The 27,695-nt window shown below is 34.9% G+C and overlaps 1 protein-coding gene across 9 annotated transcripts in view; it reads left to right on the top strand.

Moving 5' to 3' along the window:
- The window catches only part of WDFY3 (WD repeat and FYVE domain containing 3), a 292,916-nt gene that overhangs the window by 171,977 nt on the left and 93,244 nt on the right, over positions 1–27,695 (top strand). For all 9 annotated transcript variants that reach the window (XM_074396388.1, XM_074396384.1, XM_074396387.1 and 6 more), the window contains 13 exons: positions 1,978–2,090; positions 3,694–3,925; positions 5,786–5,886; positions 6,015–6,233; positions 10,812–10,993; positions 13,028–13,259; positions 14,602–14,762; positions 17,870–17,981; positions 20,241–20,431; positions 21,838–21,990; positions 25,512–25,585; positions 25,669–25,830; positions 27,212–27,306. In XM_074396388.1, coding sequence (XP_074252489.1) covers positions 1,978–2,090; positions 3,694–3,925; positions 5,786–5,886; positions 6,015–6,233; positions 10,812–10,993; positions 13,028–13,259; positions 14,602–14,762; positions 17,870–17,981; positions 20,241–20,431; positions 21,838–21,990; positions 25,512–25,585; positions 25,669–25,830; positions 27,212–27,306 — 2,027 coding nt within the window. The remainder of the gene's footprint in view (positions 1–1,977; positions 2,091–3,693; positions 3,926–5,785; positions 5,887–6,014; positions 6,234–10,811; positions 10,994–13,027; positions 13,260–14,601; positions 14,763–17,869; positions 17,982–20,240; positions 20,432–21,837; positions 21,991–25,511; positions 25,586–25,668; positions 25,831–27,211; positions 27,307–27,695) is intronic.

Below are 27,695 nucleotides of genomic sequence, written 5' to 3'. Positions count from 1 at the left end.
ACACATACACACACACACACAGAGAGAGAGAGAGAGAGAGACAGAGAGACAGAGAGAGATACAGAGAGAGAGAGAAGAGAGGAGAGGGGAACACAGGGAGAGAGAGAGAGAGAAAGAAGAGAGGAGAGAGAGAGAGACACACACTGTCCCATACCTAATGCTACTATTTTACTAGATAACTTACATTGCATAGTTAAATAGAATAGGAAATGAAAATCAGTCACTGGATATGTTCAGTTTTCACAGTGAGTGTATTCTCGTAAAAAAAATGTCAAATGATGGTACAAGTACTTTGCTACTTAAAAGCCGTAGATTGTAAACTAATTGTGTATGACATTCTACATGAAAAACCGGCAAACCTAACTTTTAAGCCATTTTTTTCCTGCTTTAGGGAATTGAAAATTTAGAAAGGTATTCTACTTTTTTTTTTTTTACATGATGTTATAAATAACAGGATATGGATTGTTCATTCTCTTAAAAAATGTATAGTTTAGTAACAGTTTAATAAGGAATATGTGCATATAAGTAGGAAATTTGCATTGGTAAGTTCTGTAATAGCAGTGTTACAGAGTTTATTTAGGGACAGCCTACACTTTTGGAAGGGTGGCTCAAAAAAGGTTTCCTGGAGGAAATGACAGTTAATGAAATAAAGTATGAGGCTGGGCAGTGTGGTTCACACCTATAATCCCAACACTTTGGGAGGTCAAGGCAGGTCAGGAATTTGAAATAAGCCTGAGTACCATAGTGAGACCCCGTTTCTACAATTTTTTTTTTAAGCTAGCATGGTGGTGCATTCCTCTAGTCCATGTTACTTGGGAGATTGAGGCCAAAGAATCTCTTGGGCCCAAAAGTTTGATCACTGAGCTGTGATCACACCACTGCACTCCAGTCTGGGTGACAGGGCAAGAGCCTGGCTCAACCAAAAAAAAAAAAAAATTAAATAAAAAAGTTAAAGTATGGAAGAGAGTTAATCAGGTAGAAAAAGTAAGGCAAAGAATTTTTTTCCCCAACAAGAAAGCAAATATGGTGATCCAGGGTGGGGAAGGAGTACAGCATTCTTAAGCAGTCATAATTTTTAGGTATGTCTTTAGTGGAATTTATGATTGGGGAAAAATGAGAGCAATGAAGCTGGAGTTTACACTAGAAATCATCTCATATACGGTACTGAATGCTAGCTGTTTTGGGTTTTCACCTACCAGAAATGGACAGCCAGCGCAGCGTCTTAAGCATTAGAGTGACACTGTAGATTTCAGTTCTGAGAGATTCTGACTGTGGTGAAGAATGGATTGAGTTGGGTCAACATTATTGTCACAGGAGATAATTAAGACTTGGTTTTAGGAATAGTAAAATAATGTGGTCTGGGTGGTAGAAGCAAGAATGAGAGAAGAGAGCATATTCCATATTTTTAGAGAGTAGAAATAACAGGATTTTCTGATTTTCTGAATGTGGAAAGTTAAAGGAGAAGGAACAAAAACACATTTCAGTGAGGTGCAGAACATAAGAAGAACCCTAGGTTTGGGTATAAGGTGATGAGTTTGGTTTTAGAAGTACTTGAATTGGGGTTCTTAAATATTATTAACTTCTAAAAAATGAGTTTAAAAAAATGTGTAGCAGATATATAGTTATATGGTGATTAAATGTAAAACTAACACTATATGTTTTATTATACTTTACATTTTTTGTATTGTAATTAGTCTGTTATAACTTATTAAATTCCTTTTTTGAATGTTTGATGTATGAATTATAATATTCTCAAGCAAGAAGTAGCTGTCTAAAAAATAAATTCAAAAAAATGTAGCAGATACATATACGGTGATTAAATGTAAAACTAACACTATATATTGTTTTATTATATTTTGCATTTTTTGTATTGTAATTAGTCTGAAGGAATTTATTAAATTCCTTTTCTGAATATTTGGTTTATGAATTATATAATATTCTCGGTCAAGGAATAACTTTGCTTTGTCTCTTTCTTAGGGAGTTTTTACGTTTGGCAAGTCCTTTAAATTGTGGTGCCTGGGACAAAAAACTGCTGAAACAATATAGGGTCCACAAACCAAGTTCACTGAGTTATGAACCAGAGATGAGAAGTAAGCTGACTGAAAATTCCCCTTTTTGATTTATTTTATGAATGAAAATCATGTAGGGGCTGAACATTATTTCAAGAAGTTTGTGAAAGCAAAGAGAGAAGGGCTTATTATTTAAGTAGGAAACAAAAGATTGGGTTGATTGACAAAGGGGACAGCTGGAGAGAAGAAGGAATCATTAGTATTTTAAGGATCCAGAAGAGATAGGAATTATGGGTAGAACAACCCTTGGCTTGGAAGGGAGATACCTCTTTCTCAGAGGATTTGTAATTTCTCTGTGTTCCTTGAGTAGCCTTTGCCGCCTGTACTGAAGAGTCGTTGATCAGATTATTGTTGACAGGCTCTGGATTTGCAGGACAACTACTGCAGGAACACATGGAGGATAGGAAATTTAAAATATTGATAAAAGTAGTTGAACTGATACATTAATCTAGCATATGGGCTGGATAAGGAAATAAGTGAAGCCAAGTAGCGAGTGATAGTCTGAGAGAAAAGAAGGGTTAGATGACCACTTTGGAAGGAAGTAGTGATCATATAGTTCAGCTCTTTCGTTTTTCAGGCGACAGTTCTGAAGTCAGATTAAACAAACTTCACGCATTATTTCAGTCTTATTTTTTCCTCATACAGATGATTGTCAGTGACTAGCAAATACTGTACTTGTGTTTTGGAAACCTTAAGATATTCTGACTTCCAACACCGTTACATTCAAGAATATAAAGGATTGCAGTTTTTCATATTAACTAATATACAGCTTCCGGATGTATTTTTTGTTATTGCCATTTTTTTATTATTTTTGTACTTTACACAGTTTCTTAGAATTGAGTTGTGATTTTTCTTTGCTAAGAGTAGAAACAAAAATAGTTCCTCTCCCTAAGAGAATATTGAAATATTTTTATAGTTGCCTGAATATCTGGCACATTTAGGCGGAAAACAGTTACCTATGCTTACGTAGTTTATCTTGAGAGAGAATATTTTTTTCATTACATTTGTAAAGTGTCCCTTGAAAGATAATGACAATTTGTTTAGAATTTGTCTTTTCATTCTTGAAATTGTTACCCTTTCTATAAAAATGGAAGTCTTTAAATTAAAGTACTTTATGATCATGTATTTAGTTCTAATAATTGTAAGGAAAGAATGAATAATGGGGAGAAAATGGAAGAATCAAGTTTCTGCCGTTTATCTGTAATTTTTTAATAAAGATGACTTATTTCCTTTCATTTTAATGCTTCTAAAATTGTTTACTTTTTCCTCAAAGATAATTAATAAAACATAGTTTTATGAAATAAATGTATTATGTGATTTGTAAACTATTAACTGAGATTTATAATTAAATTACATTGTATCATGTACATGACAGTTATTTGAGATTTTTATTTTTATTTATACTCTAGTTTCCAACATTCCTGCAATGGTGCATGTTGCTTTAGGGAAACACATGCTGTTAAGTTTAAAAATAAAGTACATTAAAACTGGATAATGATCTTGGTGCTTAAAAAGAAAATTACTGTATATTGAAACTGAAGTGGTATTTAAAAATAAATTCGCCTTGTAAACTTATTTTAAAATCCCATATGACATTTTCACGAGAGATTTCTTTGACTTACAGGTAGTATGATCACATCTCTGGAAGGTCTGGGTACCGATAATGTTTTTAGCTTACATGAAGATAACCATTACCGGATAAGCAAGAGCCTGGTAAAATCTGCGGAAGGAAGTACTGTACCCCTAACCAGGGTGAAATGTCTGGTCTCCATGACAACCCCACATGACATCAGACTTCATGGGTCATCAGTTACTCCAGCTTTTGTTGAATTTGACACATCACTTGAAGGGTTTGGGTAAGGAATTTGCAAGGAAGCCAAGCTTTATTATTTTATGCCTCATACTTGCCTTTACAAATAAATCTTTGGTTTTAAATATACTTGATTAAAATATATTTTACCATACTTAATATTTTTTAATGATTGAATTTTTTGGGCATGCTATCTTAAGATTGCTACATTTAATTATTTATGTTTATTATACTAAATAAATTGACATGACATAGGAATCGAAAATCTTAGGCCCACGGACCAAATCTGTTTTGTCAGTAAAGCTTTTGCAAACTGTCTTTATTTATTAATTTTTTTTTGTAAATGAAGTTTTATTGGAACACAGCCACACTCATTTATATATATATTTCCTATGGTCATTCTTGTGCTGGAGTGTCAGAGTTGAGTAGTCAGGATGGAGACTGCCTGGTTTACAAATAATAAAATATTTATGACTTGGCCCTTCCCAGAAAAGTCTGCCAACTTCTGATGTAATACATATAAAAGTGTAGATAATATATAAATTAAAATTAGATTGAAAATTCTTTGGGTTTTATCATCTGTCCTTCAAATTACCTAGCATCATAATTTATACTATATTCAATGACTGTCACTTCAAATGAGTGAATTATTTCAATTAGCAGAAAAGATTATGGTAGTAGAAATGCCAGTAATGAATCTATAAACAATTTAAAAGAGTTCATGAAGTTTAGCAGCCTTAAAATAGACACAAATGTTAATAGATCTAATAGCTAGATCTGTTAGCTATTAGAGGTTTTTTTTGTTGTTGTTGTTATTGTTTTTTTTTTTCTTTTCTTTTGAGACAGTCTTGCTGTCACCCAGGCTGGAGTGCAGTGGCACTATCTTAGCTCACTGTAACCTCCGCTTCCTGGGTTCCAAGTGATTCTCGTGTCTCATCCTCCCAAGTAGCTGGGATTACAGGCATATGCCACCACACCTGACTAATTTTTGTGTTTTTAGTAGAGATGTGGTTGTGCCATGTTGGCCAGGCTGCTCTCAAACTCCTGACCTCAGGTGATCTACCCACCTCAGCTTTCCAATGTGCTGAGATTACAGGCATGAGCCACTGCGCCCAGCCTTAGAATGTTAATTCATAATTTTTGTCTATACTAGTTGTTTGTGGTGTTCTTATATTGATGGAAACCTTTGTGTTTTAAGAATATTGGGCCGGGCACGGTGGCTCACGCCTGTAATCCCAGCACCTTGGGAGGCCGAGGCGGGTGGATCACGAGGTCAAGAGATCGAGACCATCCTGGCCAACATGGTGAAACCCTGTCTCTATTAAAAATACAAAAACATTAGCTGGGCATGGTGGCGCGTGCCTGTAGTCCCAGCTACTCGGGAGGCTGAGGCAGGAGAATTGCCTGAACCCAGGAGGCGGAGGTTGCGGTGAGCCGGGATCGCGCCATTGCACTCCAGCCTGGGTAACAAGAGTGAAACTCCTTCTCAAAAAAAAAAAAGAATATTATCATGGGTCATTATCAAACAATTAAAACATGATTGGGAATAGTCAAAAACGATCACTGATAACAACAGAGTGACTAGAAAGGGGCACAGGGGAATTTTCCTGCAGTGATGAAATTGATCTAATGTCTTGATTGGGTTTATACATTAGCGTATGTTACCATGTGCATATTACACCTTAATTTTTTAAAAATTTAAATTAAAAATGTTATTTTAGGAGATTTTACAGTTGTATCTCTTGAAATCATTACATAACTGAAAGAAGTCAGGGCTTCCAGATTTATTCCATGATCTTGTGTCTAGTTACCGTTAAATACTGGCAGTTATTTCACTGTTGTAAGTGCATAGTGTTAAGGGATAAAGTCTTGATCTCTAATATGTATGTTGTCTTTTCTTTAATAGCTGTCTGTTTCTGCCTAGTTTGGCCCCTCATAATGCACCTACAAATAATGCCGTCACAACAGGTCTTAATGATGGGGCTGTCGTCAGTGGTATTGGTTTTGGTAAGTAATGTTTTCTTTCTGCTTATGATATTTCCAGTACATTATATTTAATTTAGAGTTTATATGCTTTTGTGGGCATCTTTAAAAATATAAATATTAATCAACACCAACTTTTTTTGTTATCATAGGGGAAAGATTCTTCCCTCCTCCATCTGGCTTAAGCTACTCTAGCTGGTTTTGTATTGAACATTTTAGTTCTCCTCCAAATAGCCACCCTGTCAGACTTCTTACCGTTGTGCGCCGAGCAAATTCTTCTGAGCAACATTACGTGTGCCTTGCCATAATTCTGTCAGCAAAAGACCGATCTCTGATTGTTTCCACTAAAGAGGAACTCCTCCAAAATTACGGTCAGTATTTGCATTTTCTGTTTTTTCTTTTAATTCTAGAAGTATTAAAACTTCATTTTTATATTTATTTTAAAAGTCCAACTGATAACTTTTCAGCTTAAATTATTATAGCATAGAACAAGTTATATGAAATATTGAATATTGCTTACCAGTGCATTTTAAGGCACTTTCAAAAGAGACTTACAAAACAGTGGAGAGAGTGAGTACCTAAAAGAACTTATCTCTGCTTGCCAAGAAATCATAGCTTTTGCTAGGAAAGCAGGTTGCTTGTTTGAGTATTTTGGTAAGGATTATCATTGGCTGTGAATTCTGCTTAACTAATTAATATTCATTGAGCACCTGCCCGCCATATGTGCCACACTGTGCTAGACACAATAACATTTCAATTACCTTATCCATGACTTACCTTTAAGATGTAATACATATGAATTTATAATTCCAATTCCCTAGTTTTCTCCAATATGCCATGACTTTACAGTGCTATACAATGGAACTCCAAACTCAAGGCATTCATGAAGATCATGCTAAATGATGTAAATAACTTAAAATGTAAATCTCATTTACTCAATTTTCTTGCAGAAGAATATCACCATTTTTATATAAATGTGATTTTTGTCATCTAATTTTGTTCTTTTAACTAAATAAGTAAAATAATACCATATTAATTGACATGTGGTTGGTATTCAGTAAATATTAATTTAATATAATTGTTAGTCTTTTAATTAGATTGTAAGGTTTCTTGACTTAGTATTTTTCATGGTACCTAGCACAGAACTATCAATGTAGTTAATACTTCAAAATTATTGTTGTGATGCTTTATTTACCCCTTAGTAGCATTTGGTCCTGTTGACTAATTTCTCTTAATTAAAACTATCTTCAGTCTTGCATTCTAGAATGCTCACTATTTCTCTGATCTTTGTTTTGCAATTTCCTTCAGTCGCTTTCTCTTCTATCTTCTCCTCAAAATTAGTATTCTCCAGGGTTTCACTTTTGATCTTTGTACTTGACCAACTCTTCTTGGGGGAAAAAAGCATGAATTAGTATTGCTTTAAGTCTTTTTTACTTCAAGGACTGTGAAGTCAAAAATATTTTTCATTTGTCTGTATCCGAAGCTATGTCCTTATATTTCCAGCTGCATATTAGACATCTCTATATGAACAGTATTCCAATAAACATCTCAGATTCTAGTATTTCTTCTTTATAAAACCTACATCTCCTTTAGAAGAGACCAAGGTTGCAGGTTTGCTGAAGCACATGAGTTTGAGGTTGCAGTGAACTATGAAGGGGCCACAGAGCTCCAGCCTAGAGAGACCCAATTTCAAATAAAAACAAAAATCCTACGTCTCCTTCTGCTTTCCTGTGTTGGTAAATGACACTACCACTACCAGTTGGCCCAGCTAGAAATGTTGAGTCAACTTGAAAATACCACCCCTTCACTAAGTCTTACTGTAATATGCCTCCCTAATATTTCTAAAATCTTCCCTTCCTCCCTATGCTCACTTCCATAACACTTGTTTAATAATCTTCATCTCTTATCTAGACTTCATAGATTTTAATTTTTAATTTTCTTTTTGTCTGCTTATTCCATTAGAACCTCCCACAAACAAGATTATTAATCTTTGTAATCTAGGCAGCCCTGTTGTCTGACATAGTACCTAGAATGTATTAGGCATGCAGATATTATGTAAACATATAAATGCATGAATAGAGGAAATGAATGGCCTGAGGAGGAAACAATGAGAAAAGTGAATAATAATGGGGAATTTGAAAACACCCAAGAATTTAATGGAAAAGTTAAGGAGTGGATCTGGAGACAAATCTATAAACTAGGAAAATATTTTCTAACTCTATTTCATTTTTATTACTAAATGTAATTTGCCAGGCTGCTACAGTCCATACATGATTAGAAATGATGGTAACATAAATTAGTATTGCCAGGATATGTTCTCCCAACAGCTGTAACCCATTAAGATGCCTAGGAAATTAAGAGTTGTCATAAGCCAGTTGGCTTACTGAGATATCCTGACACACCACTCAGTGCTAGAAATGTCTTAGTTCAAACCTAAGACAGAAAATGAAACGTTCACAAATTTTTGTAAGGAATATCTTCTTCAGTACTTGAGAAGACTTATAGTCTATGAACCAGGGAAGGAAGAGGGACAAGTTTCTTGTTTCACCCATATGTTCATCTTTAGTTCCACCTCCATTGGTCCATAACATGAGACCTATCAAGGCTTTAGGATCCCGCTTTCTGCCTAGTTTAGTCAGTTCCTATATCAAGTCACCTCATAGATAAGATTTTTGCCTGTGTAATAGTCTTATCAACAGACATATATTCTGAATTGCCATTCTAAAATGTCTTGGTGTTTAAGTATATGCAGATATTTTAAGATTCCAAAATTAGAAATTAATATTTTATTTGCATTTTCTATTTCATATATCGTAAGTTTTACTTTCATATATTTACTTGTTTGTACATGCAGTGGAAATACTAGATCTGCTTTAAATTGCGTGGTTACAGATTAGCTTTTTTCTTAATTAGAAAAATGAGTATTTAAAATCTGGCTTTTCACTGCTGTCTTGTCACTTATTAAGTACTGATGAAAGGTAAATTTATTTTTATTTAGCTTAACATTAAAATTAAATTAATATGAAACCATTATTTCTTAGCATGGTTTGGTAACAAATAGGGTAGCAAAGAGGAGCCAGATTAGAGTCAAGAAGTAATTGTAGAATGGTAGCAAGTCAGAATATATTTATGTACATGGGACACAGTTGTCTGATGAAGCAGGAAATGGATCAACAAATACCTATTCTATACTGTAAATCATCTCCTTTTTACTAGCTGTTATTGTGGACAGTACGGCCACTAACTAATAATAGATAGTTGTTCCCTTGTATCATTGAGTATAGCATATAGCAAGAATAAACTTCACATTTTTCTTGGTTCTTTTTCTAACCCATACCGTAACCAAATCAATGTCAAAAAGTTACAACACATTATTGTTGACTATAGGTGCAGTGTTGTAGAGCAGATCTCAAGCTTTTTGTCTCTTGCTTCACTGAAACTTCATGCCATTTGTTTAGAAACTCCCCATTTGCCCCTCCCTCGAGACCTTGGCATTCAACGAATTTGACTATTTTAAATACCTCAAGTAAGTGGAGTCATGCAGTATTTGTCTTTCTATAACTGGCTATTTCATTTAGCATAATGTCCTTAAGCTTCCTATGTTGTTAGATATTGCAGAATTTCCTTCTTTAAGATGAAATACTATTTCATTGTATGTATATACTGCATTTTCTTTACCTACTCATCTGTCCAGGGAAGTACTATTGCCTCTTTGAAGTCCTGATTTCGGTGATTTTAGGTAAGTGCCTAGAAATGGTATTGCTGGATTATATGTTAGTTCTATTTTCAGTGTTTTGAGGAACCTCCATACTGTTTTCCATAGCAGCTGCGGCACTTTGCATTCCCACCAACAGTGTACAAGGTTTCAGTTTCTCCACATTCTTGCCAAAGTTTGTATTTTGTTTTTTGATAATAGCCATTCTGACAGGTGTGAGGTGTGATATGTCATTGAGCTTTTAGTTTGCATTTCCCTGATGATTAGCAACACTGAGTATTTTTTATATACCTGTCTGCCATTTATGTGCCTTCTTTGGAGAAATGTCTATTCAAGTTCTTAGCTCATTTTTAATTGATTAATAGTTTCTTTACTATTGAGTTCTAGTAGTTCTTTATGTATTTTTGACATTGATCCCATATAAAATACATAGTTAGCAAATATTTTTCCCCCATTCCATAGATTGTCTTTTCACTCTGTTGTTTCCTTTGCTATTCAAAAGCTTTTCAGTTTGCAGTAGTTCCACCTGCTTATTTTTGTTTTGGGTGTCAACTAGTCTCTTTTTTATTGTTTATCATAACTTTATTGTCTCTTAATTTTTCTTTTTCTTGCTTCATTAGCTAACTTTTGTTCATTATAACTTTATTTGATTATACTTATATTTCTTGAGCAGACGAGAGCAAAAATATATTCTAGGTTTCACTTCTTACTGCAGGTAAGGGTATTTGCATGAATAGGGTATCTTCAGTTTGCATTATCTTTTTATTTTTATTTTATTTCTTTTTGAAATGGAGTTTTGCTCTGTCACCCAGGCTGGAGTACAGTGGCGCAGTCTCAGCTCACTGCAACCTCTACCATTCAGGTTCAAGCAATTCTCCTGTCTCAGACTCTCAAGTAACTGGGACTATAGGCGCACACCACCATCCCTGGCTAATTTTTGTATTTTTAGTGGAGATGGGGGTTTCCCCATGTTGGCCAGGCTGGTCTCGAGCTCCTGACCTCAGGTGATTCGCCCTCCTCTGCCTCCCAAAGTACTGAGATTACAGGCGTGGGCCACCGCACCCAGACAACATTACCGTTTTTTTTTTTCTGGAGTTTTATTATTACTCAAATCAGTCTGCGTCATCATTTTATTTTAACACAAAGTCAAAACATGCTGATCTAGATATGAATAATTGTTTCAATAGGAATGATATTGGGAAAGGTTTTTTATGGCTTCCCCCCTTTATTTCAGTTGATGATTTTAGTGAGGAGTCCTCATTCTATGAGATTCTCCCATGCTGTGCTCGCTTTCGATGTGGAGAGCTTATCATTGAGGGACAGTGGCATCATCTGGTCCTGGTAATGAGCAAAGGCATGTTGAAAAACAGTACTGCAGCCCTCTATATTGATGGACAGCTCGTTAATACCGTAAAGGTAAGCATGCCTGCACTTGTAAATCTGCCTGCTTTAAAGGTAGTCGTTTGCGGGGGTGGGAAAGGATCTGTGTATGTGTGTGTTTTACAGGGATATTTTTAAGGTTACTATCTTAATTTTAAGTTGATATTCAGTGCCCACTTGAAAAATAGATTAGACTCAAGAGGCTAATTTTTATCATTTTATTAGAGAAGAATAGAAATGAGGGCTTATAGGTACTAAAGAAGTTTCTGAATATGCAAGAGCTTAAGCAAGATGGCTAGTTGCTTTTTCATAAAAGAGGAACCAGTTGAACGATTCCTAAATAACAGTGAGCACACTTTTTTATTACTTCATTGCTGTTGTTGTATTTTAGTCCAGAAGACTTACTTTAGAGCTAGAATTGTTTTTTTTTCTTTGTTTTCAGATCACCCAGATTAGTCCCTGATAATGATAACAGTATTCGGTTTATTGTTTCTTGAATGAATAAGTACATAAACATTACTCTAGATTGCTGTAGTATTTAGAAGAGAAAAAAGAGTTGATGCAGCAAGTAAAAAAACAGGTGAAACTTCCTTTTTCTGAATGAGAATAAATCTTGCTAGTTACTTTCTATAGATCTCAGTTCACAAGCTCTGAAAATTCTTTAACTTCTAAAACACAGTATCCATTTTATTTGATTTTATTCTGTTTTATTTTGCTTTGCTTTTTTTGTTTTTGGTTTTGGTTTTTCTTCTTTTTTTAAAACAGAGTCTTGCTCTGTCACCCAGGCTGGAGTGCAGTGGCGCAATCTCAACTCACTGCAACTTCCACTTCCTGGGTTTGAGCGATTCTCATGCCTTAGCCTCCCAAGTAGCTGGGACTATAGGTGTGTGCCACCACGCTTGGCTAATTTTTGTATTTTTAGTAGAGATGGGGTTTCTCTTTGTTGGTCGGGCTGGTCTCGAAGTCGACCTCAGGTGATCCGCCTGCCTTGGCCTCCCAAAGTGCTAGGATTACAAGCAGGTATCCATTTTAGAGCAATATCACTTGAAAGAAGTAACAAAGACAAAGTTTGTAATTGTGTGTGAATTAAAGTTTAAAAAGCACTGAAACCAGCAGGTTCTTTGATTGGATTTCCTTCCTTGATGATAATATTTTCTTCCTTGATGATAATAATATCATGTTTCAACATGATAAACCCTAAAATGCACCTTGTAGAATAGTCATTGATTTCTTTGTATACATGATTGCATTTGAAATGGGCTTGTAGATTCTCTAGTATATTTCTCCTTTGTTAATTTTAGTGATATTAAAAATGCCCTCAGCTGCTAGAGTTGAGCAGTAGGAACTTTATTGTCAATTTATTTACATCATCATCATCACTGTCCCTGTCAGTAGTCACAGACTGTGAAATCAGCTCTAAGCTCACATGTTGGTCTTCACAGTTTTGCTGTTAACATCACCAAGAACTTTTGTTTGATACACAGAATAATGAATAGGATCTGAAGCTAAGATGTTACTGTGACAAAACAATTAATGGAAATTTCCTTCATCTCATCAAGTTGCTTCAGCAGGAAAAAGCAACTTAATTTCCTTATCTCTTACACGGTACTTAATTGTATATTTATTATAGTATTTTATCCCTATAAAACACTTTTTATCAGTAATTTTAGTTAGCAGACTTGCACTGAAGGTAGCATACCTAATTTCAAGACTACTTTAATTACGTAGTGGAAAGCTCTCTATTTCAGCACAAAAATTTCAGAGAAGCATCATTAAAACTTGATATGCAAACCGGCCAGTGACAGTATCCCTATATTTGGTTATTGTCATTGCTAGCATTAAAGAGTTTATCTGTGTTAGAGAGTTGGATAAAAGTTTTAGCTGCTGTATCTGGTCCTCAGTTAGGGATCCCAGTATCATCCTTTGCCCTTCCTGTTTCTCAACCCCGAATGGTTTTGTGCATTTGTAAAGTTGTGTGACCTTGGGTTAATGAAAATACATATGCTGAAGTAGCTATTTTCTTGGGGAAAGTGTTCACATCTCACACATTTGCTTTTGTCTTCCTTACAGCTTCATTATGTTCACAGTACTCCGGGGGGTTCAGGTTCTGCAAATCCACCAGTGGTGAGCACAGTCTATGCCTACATTGGTACTCCACCTGCCCAACGCCAAATTGCTTCATTGGTTTGGCGCCTGGGACCCACACATTTTCTAGAAGAAGTTTTACCTTCTTCGAATGTTACTACCATTTATGAACTTGGACCAAATTATGTTGGAAGCTTTCAGGCCGTATGTATGCCATGTAAGTAACTTATTTTTAGTTCTTGAAGTTTTATGAAACTTAACTGCTGCCGTATGTATACATGTGTGTGTACGAAGTTAAACATATTGTTTATCTAGGAAAAGAGCCTTCTCCTTCTCTAATCTTCTTCAACAGGATACTCACTCCTATTTAAAATATTTTCCTACACTGATCATACTGCACTTTCTGGATTCTTTGTCTTTATGCCTGATCACTCATTATCTGGTATCTCTTATTGGCTCCAAGATGTAGGCCTATACCCTCTAGGAGTCTAACTGTGACCATCTTCTTTTTCTGTGATTTCTCCTATTACATGAAGCAGTTTAATGTACAGCCACTCCTGTTAAAGAAAGAACAGATGGGTTCAAAAAACACACACATATATTCTCTAGATTAGAAGAGTTAACATTATTTTTCTTCATCTCTTTACTCCAAGTCTACTTTTTTGTTATCCTTTCTCTCAAAGAAATTTAGACTCAAAGGAACTGTTTAAGCTGGCAGTTCCTTGGTAGTACTCCTTGCAAATGATGGCTTCCACTCCCTTGTTCTGATTCTACTAAGAATCTCAGAAGCGTTAGGATAAGTATATTTTAAGTGGTAATAATCCTATGATTTAGTAATTTATCTTTTCACTTTATCTTAATTTAGATGTTATCTAATAAAAACTAACACTTCTTGGGAACTTGTGTGCTAAATAAGTCGATACACATGAAGGAGATAGCTGTTCTGAGTCCTTCACATGTATTTATTCATCTTAAAACACTGTCAATTTGATACTGTCATTATCATTCCCATTTCACAGAAGAGTAAACTGAAGCACAAAGAGATATAGGTCACACAGCTTTTAAGTGATAAAGCAAGATTCAAATTCAGGCTATGTGGCTTTAAAACACATGCCTTTATTAATAACTGCTCTGCTGTGTTGTCTAGAATAATACAGGCAGGCATATCTGAGTGCTGTTTTTAGGGAGGGGACATAGTGCGACACAGCTGATAGGGACTTTACTCATTTCCATTCCTTTTTCCTTTGAATTTAGGGGGACATGTTTTATAATTTGTCTGACGACAGTTAAAACTTTCCCTCTTCCTTTGCATTGTGCTATATGTTAAACATGCTTTAAGAGTAGCACTTAGAATGTAGAACTCTATGACTAGATATCCTTTTCCATTTTTTAATTAAAGAAATGAAGAGCTGAGAATTAAGTAAAATATTTTTAAAATTTACCTCTCTTATTCTGCTTTAAGATTTTCAAGCCTCTTCATTTAAAAACGATGTGATAAGAAACTTGTTTTAAGATGAGAATCACTGATGATTTTGAAAAGAATTATTCTTCTTTTGAAGGTAAAGATGCAAAATCCGAAGGGGTAGTTCCATCCCCTGTGTCCTTAGTACCAGAGGAGAAGGTGTCATTTGGCCTCTATGCACTCTCTGTGTCTTCCCTAACAGTGGCAAGAATCCGGAAAGTATATAACAAATTGGATAGCAAAGCCATTGCTAAGCAGGTAAGCAGAATGATTTTTTGGTGAACTGTGGTTGATTCTCACTGGGAACATACCTCACAACCTCATATGGATACTACCCAATTATGAGTGATTGCTAAATATCATACCTTTCATGTACTGCTTATGTTTGGTTAATTTGACTTCAAATGTAGGCCAAAACACATGCAGATATGTAACTTAATTTGGAAAAGTGACAGATTCTGTTATGAGTACATAATTCATGTTAACTTTTTGTTTATATTGGCAATTAAGAGATTTAACTTTAGAAAAACTAATGAAAACAATTACTGTTTTTAGGGCTACAACTCAACTTTTTAATGAACGGCCTATTATATGCCAGGTAACATTTAGTTCACAACATAGCAGCAGATAAAAAGAAAATTTCTGCTTTTATGTTTTCTACATTCTAGTAGAAGAGACAGATGATAATACCTGAAGAAATAACGTAATCATGAAGTATGTTGGATGGTGATGAGTGCTATGCAGTTAAATAAAGCAGGGAAGGGGAAAAAAGAAGCTTCAAGTTTTAAATATGGTGGTCCAAGGAGTCATTACTGAGAAGGTGAATTTTGAGCAAAGACTTGACAGGGATGAGGTAACAAGCCACAGAATAGGAGCTTGGGATATACATATGAGTGTGGGAGTGTTTTGTATTCCAGGAGTACAGGTGCAAAGGCCCGGAGAAAAGTACTGTAAGTGCCACATTGGAGACAAATGTGGCTGGAGTAAAATTAGAGAAGTCCTGGGCAGTAGGAGAGGAGCCCAGAGAGATGATGGGCCCTAGGTTGTTTAGGATTCTGGGGGCAATTGTAAAGCCCCTGGCTTTGATGAAATAAGATAGGAGGCATTATGAGGTTCCAGACATAGAAGGGAAATGCTGTAACTTACATTTTATCACCACAAAGGTAGTAGTCGGGAGACAAGTTATAAGGCCAAAACGGTAAATAATTCCTATGAGAGATTATGGTGATTTTAACTTGGGCAATAGCAGTGGTGTTGATAAGAAGTGATCAGATTCAAGATGTCTGTGTATGTATATATATATATATATATACACACACACACATACATACATATATATATACACACACATCTACATACATATATATATATATACACACACACATATACATACATATATATACACATATACGTACATTTATTTATATTTATTTTTATTTTTTTTAATGAATGAGAGGTTACATTGCCCAGGTTGGCCTCAAATGCATAGCCTTTCCTCAAGCGCTGGGACAACTGGCCTGAGCCACCACGGCTCCCTTTTTTTTCTTTGAGATGGAGTTTCGCTCTTATTGTCCAGGCTGAAGTGCGGTGGTGCAATCTTGGCTCACTGCAACCTCCACCTCCTGGGTTCAAGCGATTCTCCTGTCTCAGCCTCCTGAGTAGCACCACCACACCCAGCTCATTTTTATACTTTTTTTTTTTAAGGCTAGTCAACTGAAGCAGTGGGAGTAGAGAAGGAAGAAAGAAATCTGTAACTGGTTGTGATCAATAATTTTTGTATTTTTAGTAGAGATGTAGTTTCACCATGTCGGCCAGGCTGGTCTCAAACTCTTGACCTCAGGTGATCCACCCACCTCAGCTTCCCAAAGTGCTAAGATTACAAGTGTGAGCCACACCACTTGCCACAAGGAATATTTTAAAGGTAGACCTAACAGTTTTTGGTGATAGAATGTGAAATGGGTGTGGAAGGTGAGAGAGTTAAGGAGTCCAGGGTTTTTTCTTGAACAGCTGGGAAAATGGAGTCACATTTTCTGATTTGAGAAAACTACAAAAAGTACGGTTGGGGGAAATACTGAGAATTCTGTTTTGGAAGTTTGAGAAGTGTATTAGATATCACAGCAGAGATTTCATGGCCGTTGGAAATGTGAATCTGAATTTCATTTATACAGGTAGTGTTTAAAGCTATGAGTCTACATGTATTCACCAAAGCCTAGATGTAGATAGGGAACTGGAAAGGTTTAAAGACTGAACCCTGGGACATTCCAGTGTTTTGGAGTTGGGGAGATCAAGAAGAACCAGAAAAGACTGAGAAGTAGCAGTCAGTGAGAAGGGAGAAAAAGCAGGAGGGCCTAATGTTGTAAGATCAAGGATTCACTTTGGAAACGTGTTAAGTGGTCATAGTAAGATGAGAAGTGAGGACTGACTATGGGGTTTAGCAAGGTGATCTCATCAGTGAATTTGATAAGCCATTTTGACTGATTATCAAAGTCAAAGTCCAAGGGAAAGGAAATCAAGAGACCAGGAACTTGTAAGTATTGACCGCTCTTATTGTGTGTATATGTGTGTGTGTGTGTGTGTGTGTGTGTGTGTGTGTGTGTGTGTGTATACATATATATATATGATAGATATATATACCTTCTAAGGAACATAAACTATACGTTAGTCTATAGTGAACAACAAAATTGAAGTTATATTTTCCTTGAAAATAGATCTTGTATATGTGTGAATGTACAAAATGTAAGATTCCTTTATGTAGGCGTGTTTTATCTATAAACTCTTGAAAAACTTATATAGAGTTTAGTTGGATATGGAATAAAGCTAATATGTTCACTGATCTGACATACTGTTAGGCAATTGGTGATGACAACCTTCCCACTACCATAGAACTTTAGTCAGAAAGACCCCTGAAGCTGTGTCTCAAGACCTTCTTGCCATCTTTATCTTAGTAAATTGTATTTAACTACTATGAGTTTCCATACTTGGAGGTGTTTGTACATTTCCAAAAAGTAAATGCAACCAGGCTGGAGTGTAGAGTGCCAGTGGCATGATCTCCACGCACTTCTGCCTCCTGAGTAATGTACCACCATGCCTGACTAATTTTTTGCATTTTAGTAGAAATGAGGTCTCGCCATGTTGCCCAGGCTGGTCTCAAACTCCTGGGCTCAAGTAATCCCCTCGCCTCTATCTTGCAAAGTGTTGGGATTATAGGTATGAGCCACTAGGCTGAACATAAATGTTCATTTTTCATTGTTCTGATAAGGGAGGAAAGAAAGATACGTTATCATTCATGTGCTTGATTTCTTTTCCAATCAAAACATTGAAATTGTTCTTATATAATTACATTATTTTCCTTTCCTATTTTTCAGTTAGGCATTTCCTCACATGAGAATGCCACTCCTGTGAAGTTGATACACAATTCAGCAGGACATCTTAATGGATCTGCACGGACAATTGGGGCTGCTTTAATTGGATATTTGGGTAAGTGGACTTTGTTATTTCAGACTTCTTTATTTGCCTTCAAGTTTGCATTCACTTTCCTCACTTGAGGGACAGTATTTAAGTTCATATTTTATAGCACTGACCAATAGTGTACATGCAATATTTAGGGATTAAATGTAATAATCTCAAATTCCAGTCAACTTAAAATAATAACCTTTCGTAAAATCCCATTAACTTATACATATATACCATGGAATACTATGCAGCCATAAAAAGAAATGAGGTCATGTCCTTTGCAGGGACATGGATGAAGCTGGAAATCATCATCCTCAGCAAACTAACACAAGAACAGAAAACCAAACATCACATATTCTCACCCATAGGTAGGGCCTGATCAATGAGAACACATGGACACAGGGAGGGGAACAACACACACCAGGGCCTGTCAAGGAAGGTGGCCCAAGGGAGGGAGAGCATCAGGACAAATAACTAAAGCATATGGGGCTTAATACCTAAGTGATGGGTTGATAGGTGGAGCAAACACCATGACACATGTTTACCTATGTAACAAACCTGCACGTTCTGTGCATGTATCCCAGGAAGTAAAATAAAATAAAAAATCTCACTCACTTTTTTCCTGTTGTCAGTAATGATGAGCACTGACTATATAATTTCATGTAATTTTTAGGTAAATTTCAAACTACATTTAGTGACAGGTATCAAAATTCAGAACTATTATTGATTGTTTCATGGTTTGGTATAGCTCATGAGTTTTTCTGTTAATTTAGAAATGAGCTAGAAAAAAGAGCTTCTGAGTATAAACACTATGACTCAAACGATAATAAAAGTTTAGAGAGTAGACATTCTACAGAGCCTTGTACATGTCTGCTTAAAACTTTTGTTGTTGTTAGATAGGATCTTGAGACATAAACCAGTCAGGCCATCCAAAATTCAGAACCATTGATTGTGCCTTGTAATGTGTAAACCAGTATATAATACTGGTCCCTTTTTAGATTAATAAAAAGTTAGTGTGCTGGTCAGAATTCAATGTCTTTATCAGTCATTGGCAATATTTATTGTCCCAGTGAATTGCATAAATCTTTTTTTTAATAATATCGCATTGATAAAAGTTTTTTTTACTCTAAAGCACATGATGTAGTGTTCTTTAATTCAAAAACTACTTACTGAGAACTGTGATATGTCCTTTTCTAAAGTATAGCAGCCCTGTGGTACAATGGAAAGAGCAGGAGCAGTGAATAAAGAGTTCAGAGACTTAGGTTCTAGCCCCTCTTGTCTCACTGTGTGACATTATGCTATACAGTTAAGCTCTATGAACTTCAGTTTTCTTATCTATAAACTAGGTATACTGGCCCTAATTACCTTAGGAGCCAGCACCATAATATATGAAAGTATTGTGGGCTGGGTATGGGGGCTCACACCATGTAATCCCAGCACTTTGGGAGGCCGAGACAGGAAGATTGTTTGAGCCCAGGAGTTCAAGGCTTCAATGAATGTAACTGAGCCACTGCACTCCAGCTGAGGTGACAACAAGACCCTGTCTCAAAAAACAAAAAGGAAAGAAGGAATGAAAGTATTGTGAATACAGAGCACGTAGAAATATAGTATGCATGTTAGTTTTATTTTTTAAAACTCAATCTTGATCAGTAGGTAAGTGACATTCAAATAATGCCTCTTTAAAATGTTAGGATTGTAGGTGAGATTTTTTTGTTAATTGGCACACAGTTCCAGAACTGTGTTTCTATAAACTTATGCTCTACTAAAGTCACTGATATACTGTTACTCAGATTACTTAACCAAGGGAAGCTTTGGGTAATGGTCAGTAATGTGCTTTGCTTGGCTCATCTATAGGAGAGGTATCATCCCTGCCATGCTGACTTCTCCAAGCCTTTCCCCAGTTCAAAGAGTTAAAGTGATTTTTATTCTCCCCAAGTTTATTCCCCAACAGAAGCTAGTAAGGCACTCTCACTTAGGAATGCATTCTCAAGACCTTTGAGTACAGCCCAAAGCTACACAGTAGAAACATTTGTGCTTGCTGTAAAGCCCAGTTCTTCTCTGCCCACTCCTCTACTCTCAATCTTCAGTGACAGAATGTAGATTAGCAGTTTTTATTGCCTTTTTTCAAATTCTACCTGTAGTGCTTTCCCTAGAATTTGCATTTTAGACAGAAGATATTTTTTAAATAAAACAATACTAATTAAAAACTTGTCAAGATGATATATACATCTCTTGTTCACATGGGGAATTTATCTTAATTATTTTTCACTGTCTTTTAATCAGGAGTAAGAACATTTGTCCCTAAGCCTGTTGCCACTACTTTGCAGTACATTGGTGGAGCTGCAGCCATCCTGGGCCTGGTGGCCATGGCCTCTGATGTGGAAGGGTTATATGCAGCAGTCAAGGCCCTGGTTTGTGTGGTCAAGAGTAACCCACTAGCCAGCAAAGAAATGGAAAGAATCAAGGGCTACCAGGTTTGTAACTGTAAAACTTTGCCTTCACCTGACCTGGCACCGAAAATACTCTGCTTTTCATTATCATTCATGTTGTTTAAACTCTGGAAGAATTATGTTGTCCAAGTAAACTTAAGCCAGTCGTTTTATGAAAACTAATATATGTCAAATGAAAGTATGTATTGTTTCTTTATTTTGCTTTATCCTTTTTCTCCTATCTTATCTTACTAAACACTTTAGTTAGGCTACATTATTTCAATATGGCTTTAATACATTGAATATATTTTCAGAACAAAGGTTGGCTGGTTTGAATGTTGTTTTTCTCTGTGGAAATAGGAATGAAATGAAATGGGGTTTTATTCCCCCTTCCTCAAAAGATTGCCAAATCCATGGTAGATCCAAGGCTTTTCCTCTTGTGTTGTCTCTCACCTCTACCTCACACCCTTTTATCTCTGTTATGTAGGAGATGTGAAAGCCCCTACATAATAAGTGTACCATTGCTATTCCTGAAAACTAAAAATGCAAAAAGTGGCCAGGCGTGGTGGCATGTACACAGAATCCCAGCTCATCGGAAGCTGAGGCAGGAGAATCGCTTGAACCTGGGAGGCGGAGGCTGTAGTAAGCCAAGACTGCCCACTACACTCCAGCCTGAGTGACAGAGCAAGACTCTGTCTCAAAAAAAGAAAAATATGAAATATTCATGTATCCACAGTCTATACCAGAATTGACAAAAAGTCACTTGTAACAAGAGGAACAAATGTTTGAAGCAAGATTAAAACCTTCTATCATAGATGAAGTACAAATGCCTTCTACAAGTTTAGCCATTAGTTTATTGATAATGAATAAACTGTTTACTGTGTTGTATAGATTTAATTACACTATTTTGATAAGTGTTTTCTTTTGCAAAACTTTCAAAATGATTATTGAAGTACTGTTTATCATGAAAAAATAGAACAATCTAAATATACCAGTAATAAGAGAATGACTATACTCTAAGCATTCCATAGACTATCATCATTTAGCCTTTTAAAAATTGTAATTATGAAGACTATATTGCAAAAGAAAAAACATACTTTATGTAGAGAAAAAGTGTGTATTTAAGTAGTTACTATCATGTGCATACAATTTTATGCATACAGTTTTATGCACATGATGATAACTATTTAAATATTTATATTGGAATCAAAAGGGTAAATATAAAAGTGAATATTTTAATTACAGAGTGTTAGGATTCCTTTGTCTTTCAGATTTTACCTAATGTTATATTGTCATAATAAAAATTTAGAAGGTAACTTAGAAATCTCAGGAATTCATCTGCATAGGATTCTTGAGTGGTGTGTGTGTGTGTGTGTGTGTGTGTGTGTGTGTGTGTGTAATGAATATATATGATGATTTATCAACCAGCATTTGTTATTACTTTCTTGTAGTTGTTGGCAATGCTTCTTAAGAAGAAACGTTCCCTTCTTAATAGCCACATCCTCCATCTAACTTTTTCTTTGGTGGGAACTGTTGATAGTGGACATGAGACCTCTATCATTCCAAATTCAACTGCTTTCCAGGACCTCCTTTGTGATTTTGAAGTATGTATATAAGCATAATTGGCAATATATAATCAATGAATGTATTTCTTCATATGATTATAAACTGTTTTTAATCTCTAAAATGTGTTTAAAGTCCTATAATTTTATGATGTTTATGTTTAATATAAAAATAATTTAGTAAAATATAAAACGTAGAATAATGCTAGGGTTCCTTTTCTCCAAGGATACTCCATTTTGCAAACATTTTAGAAGTGAAATGGTGCAGTGCATATACCTACCTAGCTAATTTGCTGCTACCAGTGGCGTTGCATGAGTCAAACAGTTTTCAGACGATTCTGATAGAAACTTTTCCTTGATAAATAGGACCTAGACCTGTAATTTTGGTTACAGCTGCATTGTAAAATATCATTCATTTTATGGTGACATTTCATAGTCTACCTTTTCTGCTTCTACTGCTATCTCCTAATTCAAGCCTTAATCATGTCTTCTCTTAATCATACTAGGATAACTATCACTTCTTTATCTCCTTTGCTCAGGCTATCCTACATACTCTTGGAACCTCATTCTTTCAAAGGCATTTTCATTTCTACTTATTACCATAACAGCTTACGCTCTGTCCTCTCAAGACAACACTTAATCACTCATATCCTTTTTTCATTTAATTTCTTGTTTATAGCACTTCGCATGTTAGTCACTATATACTAAACTTACGTAATATATCCTTATGAAACTCTAGGATCTATGGGCTTTATGATTGCGGAGATCATGTTTATCTTCTTTGTCTTTGTGTTACTATCACCCAGAATAATGCCTAGCACTTAATGTTTGCTAACTCTTATGTCTAGGCCCTAACTCTTCTTCCTCACAACTATTGTAAGCTCTGTTTTGTGACTTATTGAATCCTTCACAAACAATGTGCCTCGATACTGTATTTTCAGAGATCTTACTAGAAGTTTCCCTCTAAATAAAAATCTATGGCCTGTACTTGGTTTTCAGTATCCCCAGCTCTCAGTAGTGTTGGCTATAGTCTGTTTTTCTCATATTCTTTCAAGTTGTACTTCTTTTTCTGGCTCAGGTGTTAATATCCTGTTTCTTATGTCTTTCTACTATTTTTTCTATTATTTTCTTGCTGTGATGTTTTCATTATTTGATATAAAGATGTCCATCTTTACTTTTTTATATTTTCCTTTATTTGTTATTTTCCTTCCTTTAAACTCTTCACCAAGGCTGACTGCCTCATCTCCATGGAGTTGATCTTCAAATCTAAATCTCTAACATTGACATCTGAATTCCAGACTTATTTCTAATTCTTGCTCAACATTTCCATTTTTATGTCCCAGCAACACTTTAACTGAACTTAGCATCCCTCCCCAAATTAGTTCTTCCAGCTAACTTCTCTGTTTCTGTTAATAACACCATTATTCCCCTGGTCACCAAGGCTTGAAATTGAAAACATCAGCTTCCTTCTTCCCTATCTATAAACAGTCTGATATTGTCATACAGGTTCTACTTTCTGATTTCATAGTCTGCCTTTTCTGCTTCTACGGCTATATTCTAATTCAAACCCTAATCAGTTCTTCTCCTTCTATTCATACTAGGATAACTATCACTTATTTTTCTTCTTTGCTCAGCCTGGCCTACATATATACCCTTGGGACCTCATTCTTTCAAAGGCATAGTCATATCATTTACTCAAGGACTTCCAATGATTTTCCTTTTCTACACTAATAAAGTACACATTCACATTTCTCAGTCTAGTATTCAAAGTTCTAATACCTAAACCTCCTATTCTTTTTTTTTTTTTCGTTTTTTTTTTTAATTGCATTTTAGGTTTTGGGGTACATGTGAAGAACATACAAGATTGTTGCATAGGTACACACATAGCAGTGTGATTTGCTGCCTTCCTCCCCATCACCTATATGTGGCATTTCTCCCCATGCCTCCTATTCTTTTAGAAAGCACTTGCTGAGTATTTTTGAGGCAAGTAGTATATTAGTTACTAAGGATATGAAAAGAAAAGGCAAAGAGTCCACACCTGAAGGCATTTAGTCCATTAGAAGAAAAAGACAAAGAAATAGATAATTTAACTTGTGAAAGCCCAGAGATAAAGGGAGACAGAAAGAATTATGGGAACACTAAGAACCTCCCTAAACCAGCCTGACCTGTTTTTATCTGTTAACTGAAACATTTAAATCAAGGATTATTTTCAGTTTCAGATTTCTGATTAAGACTCAATACAGAAACATCAGAAATTTAGTTGCTTAATACATGTTTGGTTTATTTTATAGTACATTGCTCACTTTACGGCCTAATATAGCATCCCTAATTACCCCAAACCACAAGTAGTCTATAAATACCGAATTTACCAAATTTTTAGAATAGTATTTGACAAATATAAATAAAATAATTGCAATAACATACAGACTTTTTAGTGATTTTTTAGAATTTATTATATGCATCTAAAACAATTCTATCTTTGAAGAATATTATACCTTATAAATACTTAGCAGTAAGAGACTTTCATTTCTCCCTTTCCATCCTTATGCTATTGTTGTGTACATTTACTTCTATGTGTTTATAATCCCTACAGCAGTTTAGATTATTTTTGCTTTAAATTATCAGTTATTTTCAAAAGACATTTTATATATAATTATTTTCTATTTGACCCCATATATATATTATTTATTCCTTTGCATAATCTATGTTTCTATCTTGGATTATTTTTCTGCCTAGAGATATTCTTTTAACATTTCTATATTACAGAAATTTTGACAGTAAATTTTCTCATCTGAAAAAGGCTTCTGTTTTTTTCTTCTATTTTGAAGGATTTTTTTGCTTGGAATAGAATTCTAACGGACTGTTTTTATTCTTTTCACACATTAAAGATGTCAGTCATTTCATTGTCCCCTTTGTCTACTTTATGTTTCTTCTGCTTGGGTTTATTGATCTGTGAATTTGTCATTTTCATCACATTTGAAATTTTTAGCCATTATTTCTTCAGTGATTTTTCCTGGCATCCCCTTCCCTTTTCTGGACGCCAATTATGCATATCTTAGATTGCTTGATACTGTCTCAAATTATTAATACACTTAAATCTGGTCATTCCCTTTTAGTGTTTTTTCTTATGCTTCATTCTGAATAATTTCTGTTGTTATGTCTTCAAGTTTATTGAATTGTTTTTCTGAAGTATCTCGTCTGCTATTAATGTCATACAGTATATTTTTCATTTTAAATATTTTATTTGTCATGTCTAGAGGTTTGTTTTGGGACTTTGGTTCACTTTCATTTGGCTCCTCATCATTTCATGATTTTCATTACATTCTTTAGCATATGGAGGATATTTGTAATAGCTTTTTGAAGTGTGATAATTCCATCATTTTGGTCATTTTTTTGGCCAATTTATAATGATTTTTCCTGCATGTAAATGGTTTTATAGAGCTTTACAAAATAATAATTACGTAAATGAAATAAGTTCCATGTACTATATTGGTGTTTGTTGGTTTGGCATTTGGGGTATTTTTTTTTAACCTTAAATACACTACTGTTTTTATTTTTTATAGGTCTGGCTCCATGCACCATATGAACTTCATCTTTCCTTATTTGAACACTTTATTGAACTACTCACAGAGTCCAGGTATTAGTTAATATCCATGCAGTTAGTTATTCAGCTATAGAAAAGGTGATAGTACAGTGTATAAAACCTTCTTTCTCTTATAGTGAAGCTTCGAAGAATGCCAAATTAATGAGAGAATTCCAGTTAATCCCAAAGCTGCTCCTGACTCTTCGAGATATGTCTTTATCCCAGCCTACTATTGCTGCTATTAGTAATGTGCTGAGCTTCTTATTGCAAGGTTTTCCCAACAGCAATGATCTGCTCAGGTAGGAAAAACTTCTGTCTTTGTCTTTGTCTTTTTATTAACTGAAAGTACCAATGAGGTTAAGATGGATGAGATGAATGTAATTGGTTTTTGTGGCTGTGTAATAACACCTGTAATGTTAACACTATTCAAAATATTTCTGGGGCATGGAAAACATCAGCGAGACAGTATCGTGCCTTGATGGAACAAAGCTAATTGTTGCCACTTTTGAATAATAGAATCTTGGTGAGAAAAGCTGTAGGAATTAGCTCAATGAAATTGGCCTGGGTATAAAGTGTTCAGTTTAGGAATTCTTGGTTCCTAATCCTATTTCCTAAGCCTTGCTAATTTTTAAGTGTATATGCACAAGCATGCACACACACACTCCTAACTGATGAGTATCCCACTTCTATTTTTTATTCTCTGTTACTCAAACAGATTGCAGTATTTTACTGTTGCATATTCACAATTTTTATATGTTGTAAGTATTATTTTGCAGACAATGTGTTTTAAGACATTGATGGCATGTCTGTAGAAATGTTCTTATATTCACATGGGAATGCCCATTTTGGAAAATTTGGGGATTATAGAAGGAATACAAGAAAAACAAACTACACAATTGAGTATTTTTCAAGTAGAGAATTGTTCATGTGATCTACCAAGTATCTTAGGTGTGAAATCATACCTATTTACTGTATTCAGTTATTTTCATAGACTAATCTCTAATCTATATAGTTTGTAAATCACTCACTTTTTTATTCATTTGCCTTCAAAACATGTTTTTAAACCTGGTGACAAGTTCAAAACTGGCGCTTAAGAATTATTTTGGAGAATTATTATTATGTTAAGAATGTATATTTAAAGCAATTCCTAGCATTGTAATGGTCACTTTGCTGAAATTATTACTTAAACCTGTAAAAATTTTTTGCTTTTTTTCCTACTTTATAAATAAACAGAGCCCCAGGTCACATAGTTAGAAAGTGATAGAGTCAGAATGTTTTTTCTCCACCTGTTCCCCTGACTCCAGGATTTTAATCATATACCTAAACCCAAGTTTCTTAACCTTTAGGGTACAATGGATCCATCCAGATAATGTTAGGACACTCAAATGTGGATGTTGTTTGGTTTTTGAAACCAGTTGCATGTTAGTGTATTAAAGAATTTGTATTTCTGAAGAACTGTATTTTCCCCATATTTTGAAAGCATTATTTTATATAATATTACTTGGGATGGTACAAGAGGAAGCAAACGACATATTATCACCTAATGGTCCTTAAAAGGCTAGTTAAGATAAGTACTATTTGGTTTTTATTTCTTTGTATTTTGTTTCTTTGTACTTTGTTGTTTGTTTTGGGAAGAAGAAAAAGAAAATCCATTACCTTGTTTTTTTTTTTTGTTTAAAGATTTGGCCAGTTTATTTCTTCTACTTTGCCAACCTTTGCAGTTTGTGAGAAATTTGTAGTAATGGAAATAAATAATGAAGAGAAGCTTGACACCGGTAAGTTGATTCTGGAGCTTGGAGAAAATAGTGGTGAACTATAAATACTATGCCTCTTTTTTCTTGTGGCCCAAATTAGACCTGAATTATATGTGATTATATATAATATATGTATAACTTTTCTCCTTACATTACATTTTTTGTCCTTTTTCTAATGTACTTTTCTTGTATCAAGTCTATACAATATGCAAAATTACAGTATTGCCTACAAAATTTAATAGGGTATGAATTTTACTTTAAAAATAAAATCTTTCCTATTTTTAGACTATTCATAGCAATGTTGGTTTAAATAGTAAACTCTTCCAATGTAATTTGAACATGATTTGATTTTTTAATGTATGTATTTCTCTTCAGAAACATGATATTGCTAAATTAAATTATATCAGTAT

Source organism: Saimiri boliviensis, chromosome 3 (assembly GCF_048565385.1).
Source record: "Saimiri boliviensis isolate mSaiBol1 chromosome 3, mSaiBol1.pri, whole genome shotgun sequence".
Classification (NCBI taxonomy): Eukaryota; Metazoa; Chordata; class Mammalia; order Primates; family Cebidae; genus Saimiri; species Saimiri boliviensis.
Note: the sequence above shows the minus strand (reverse complement) of the source record. Positions and strands in the feature narration are given on the sequence as shown.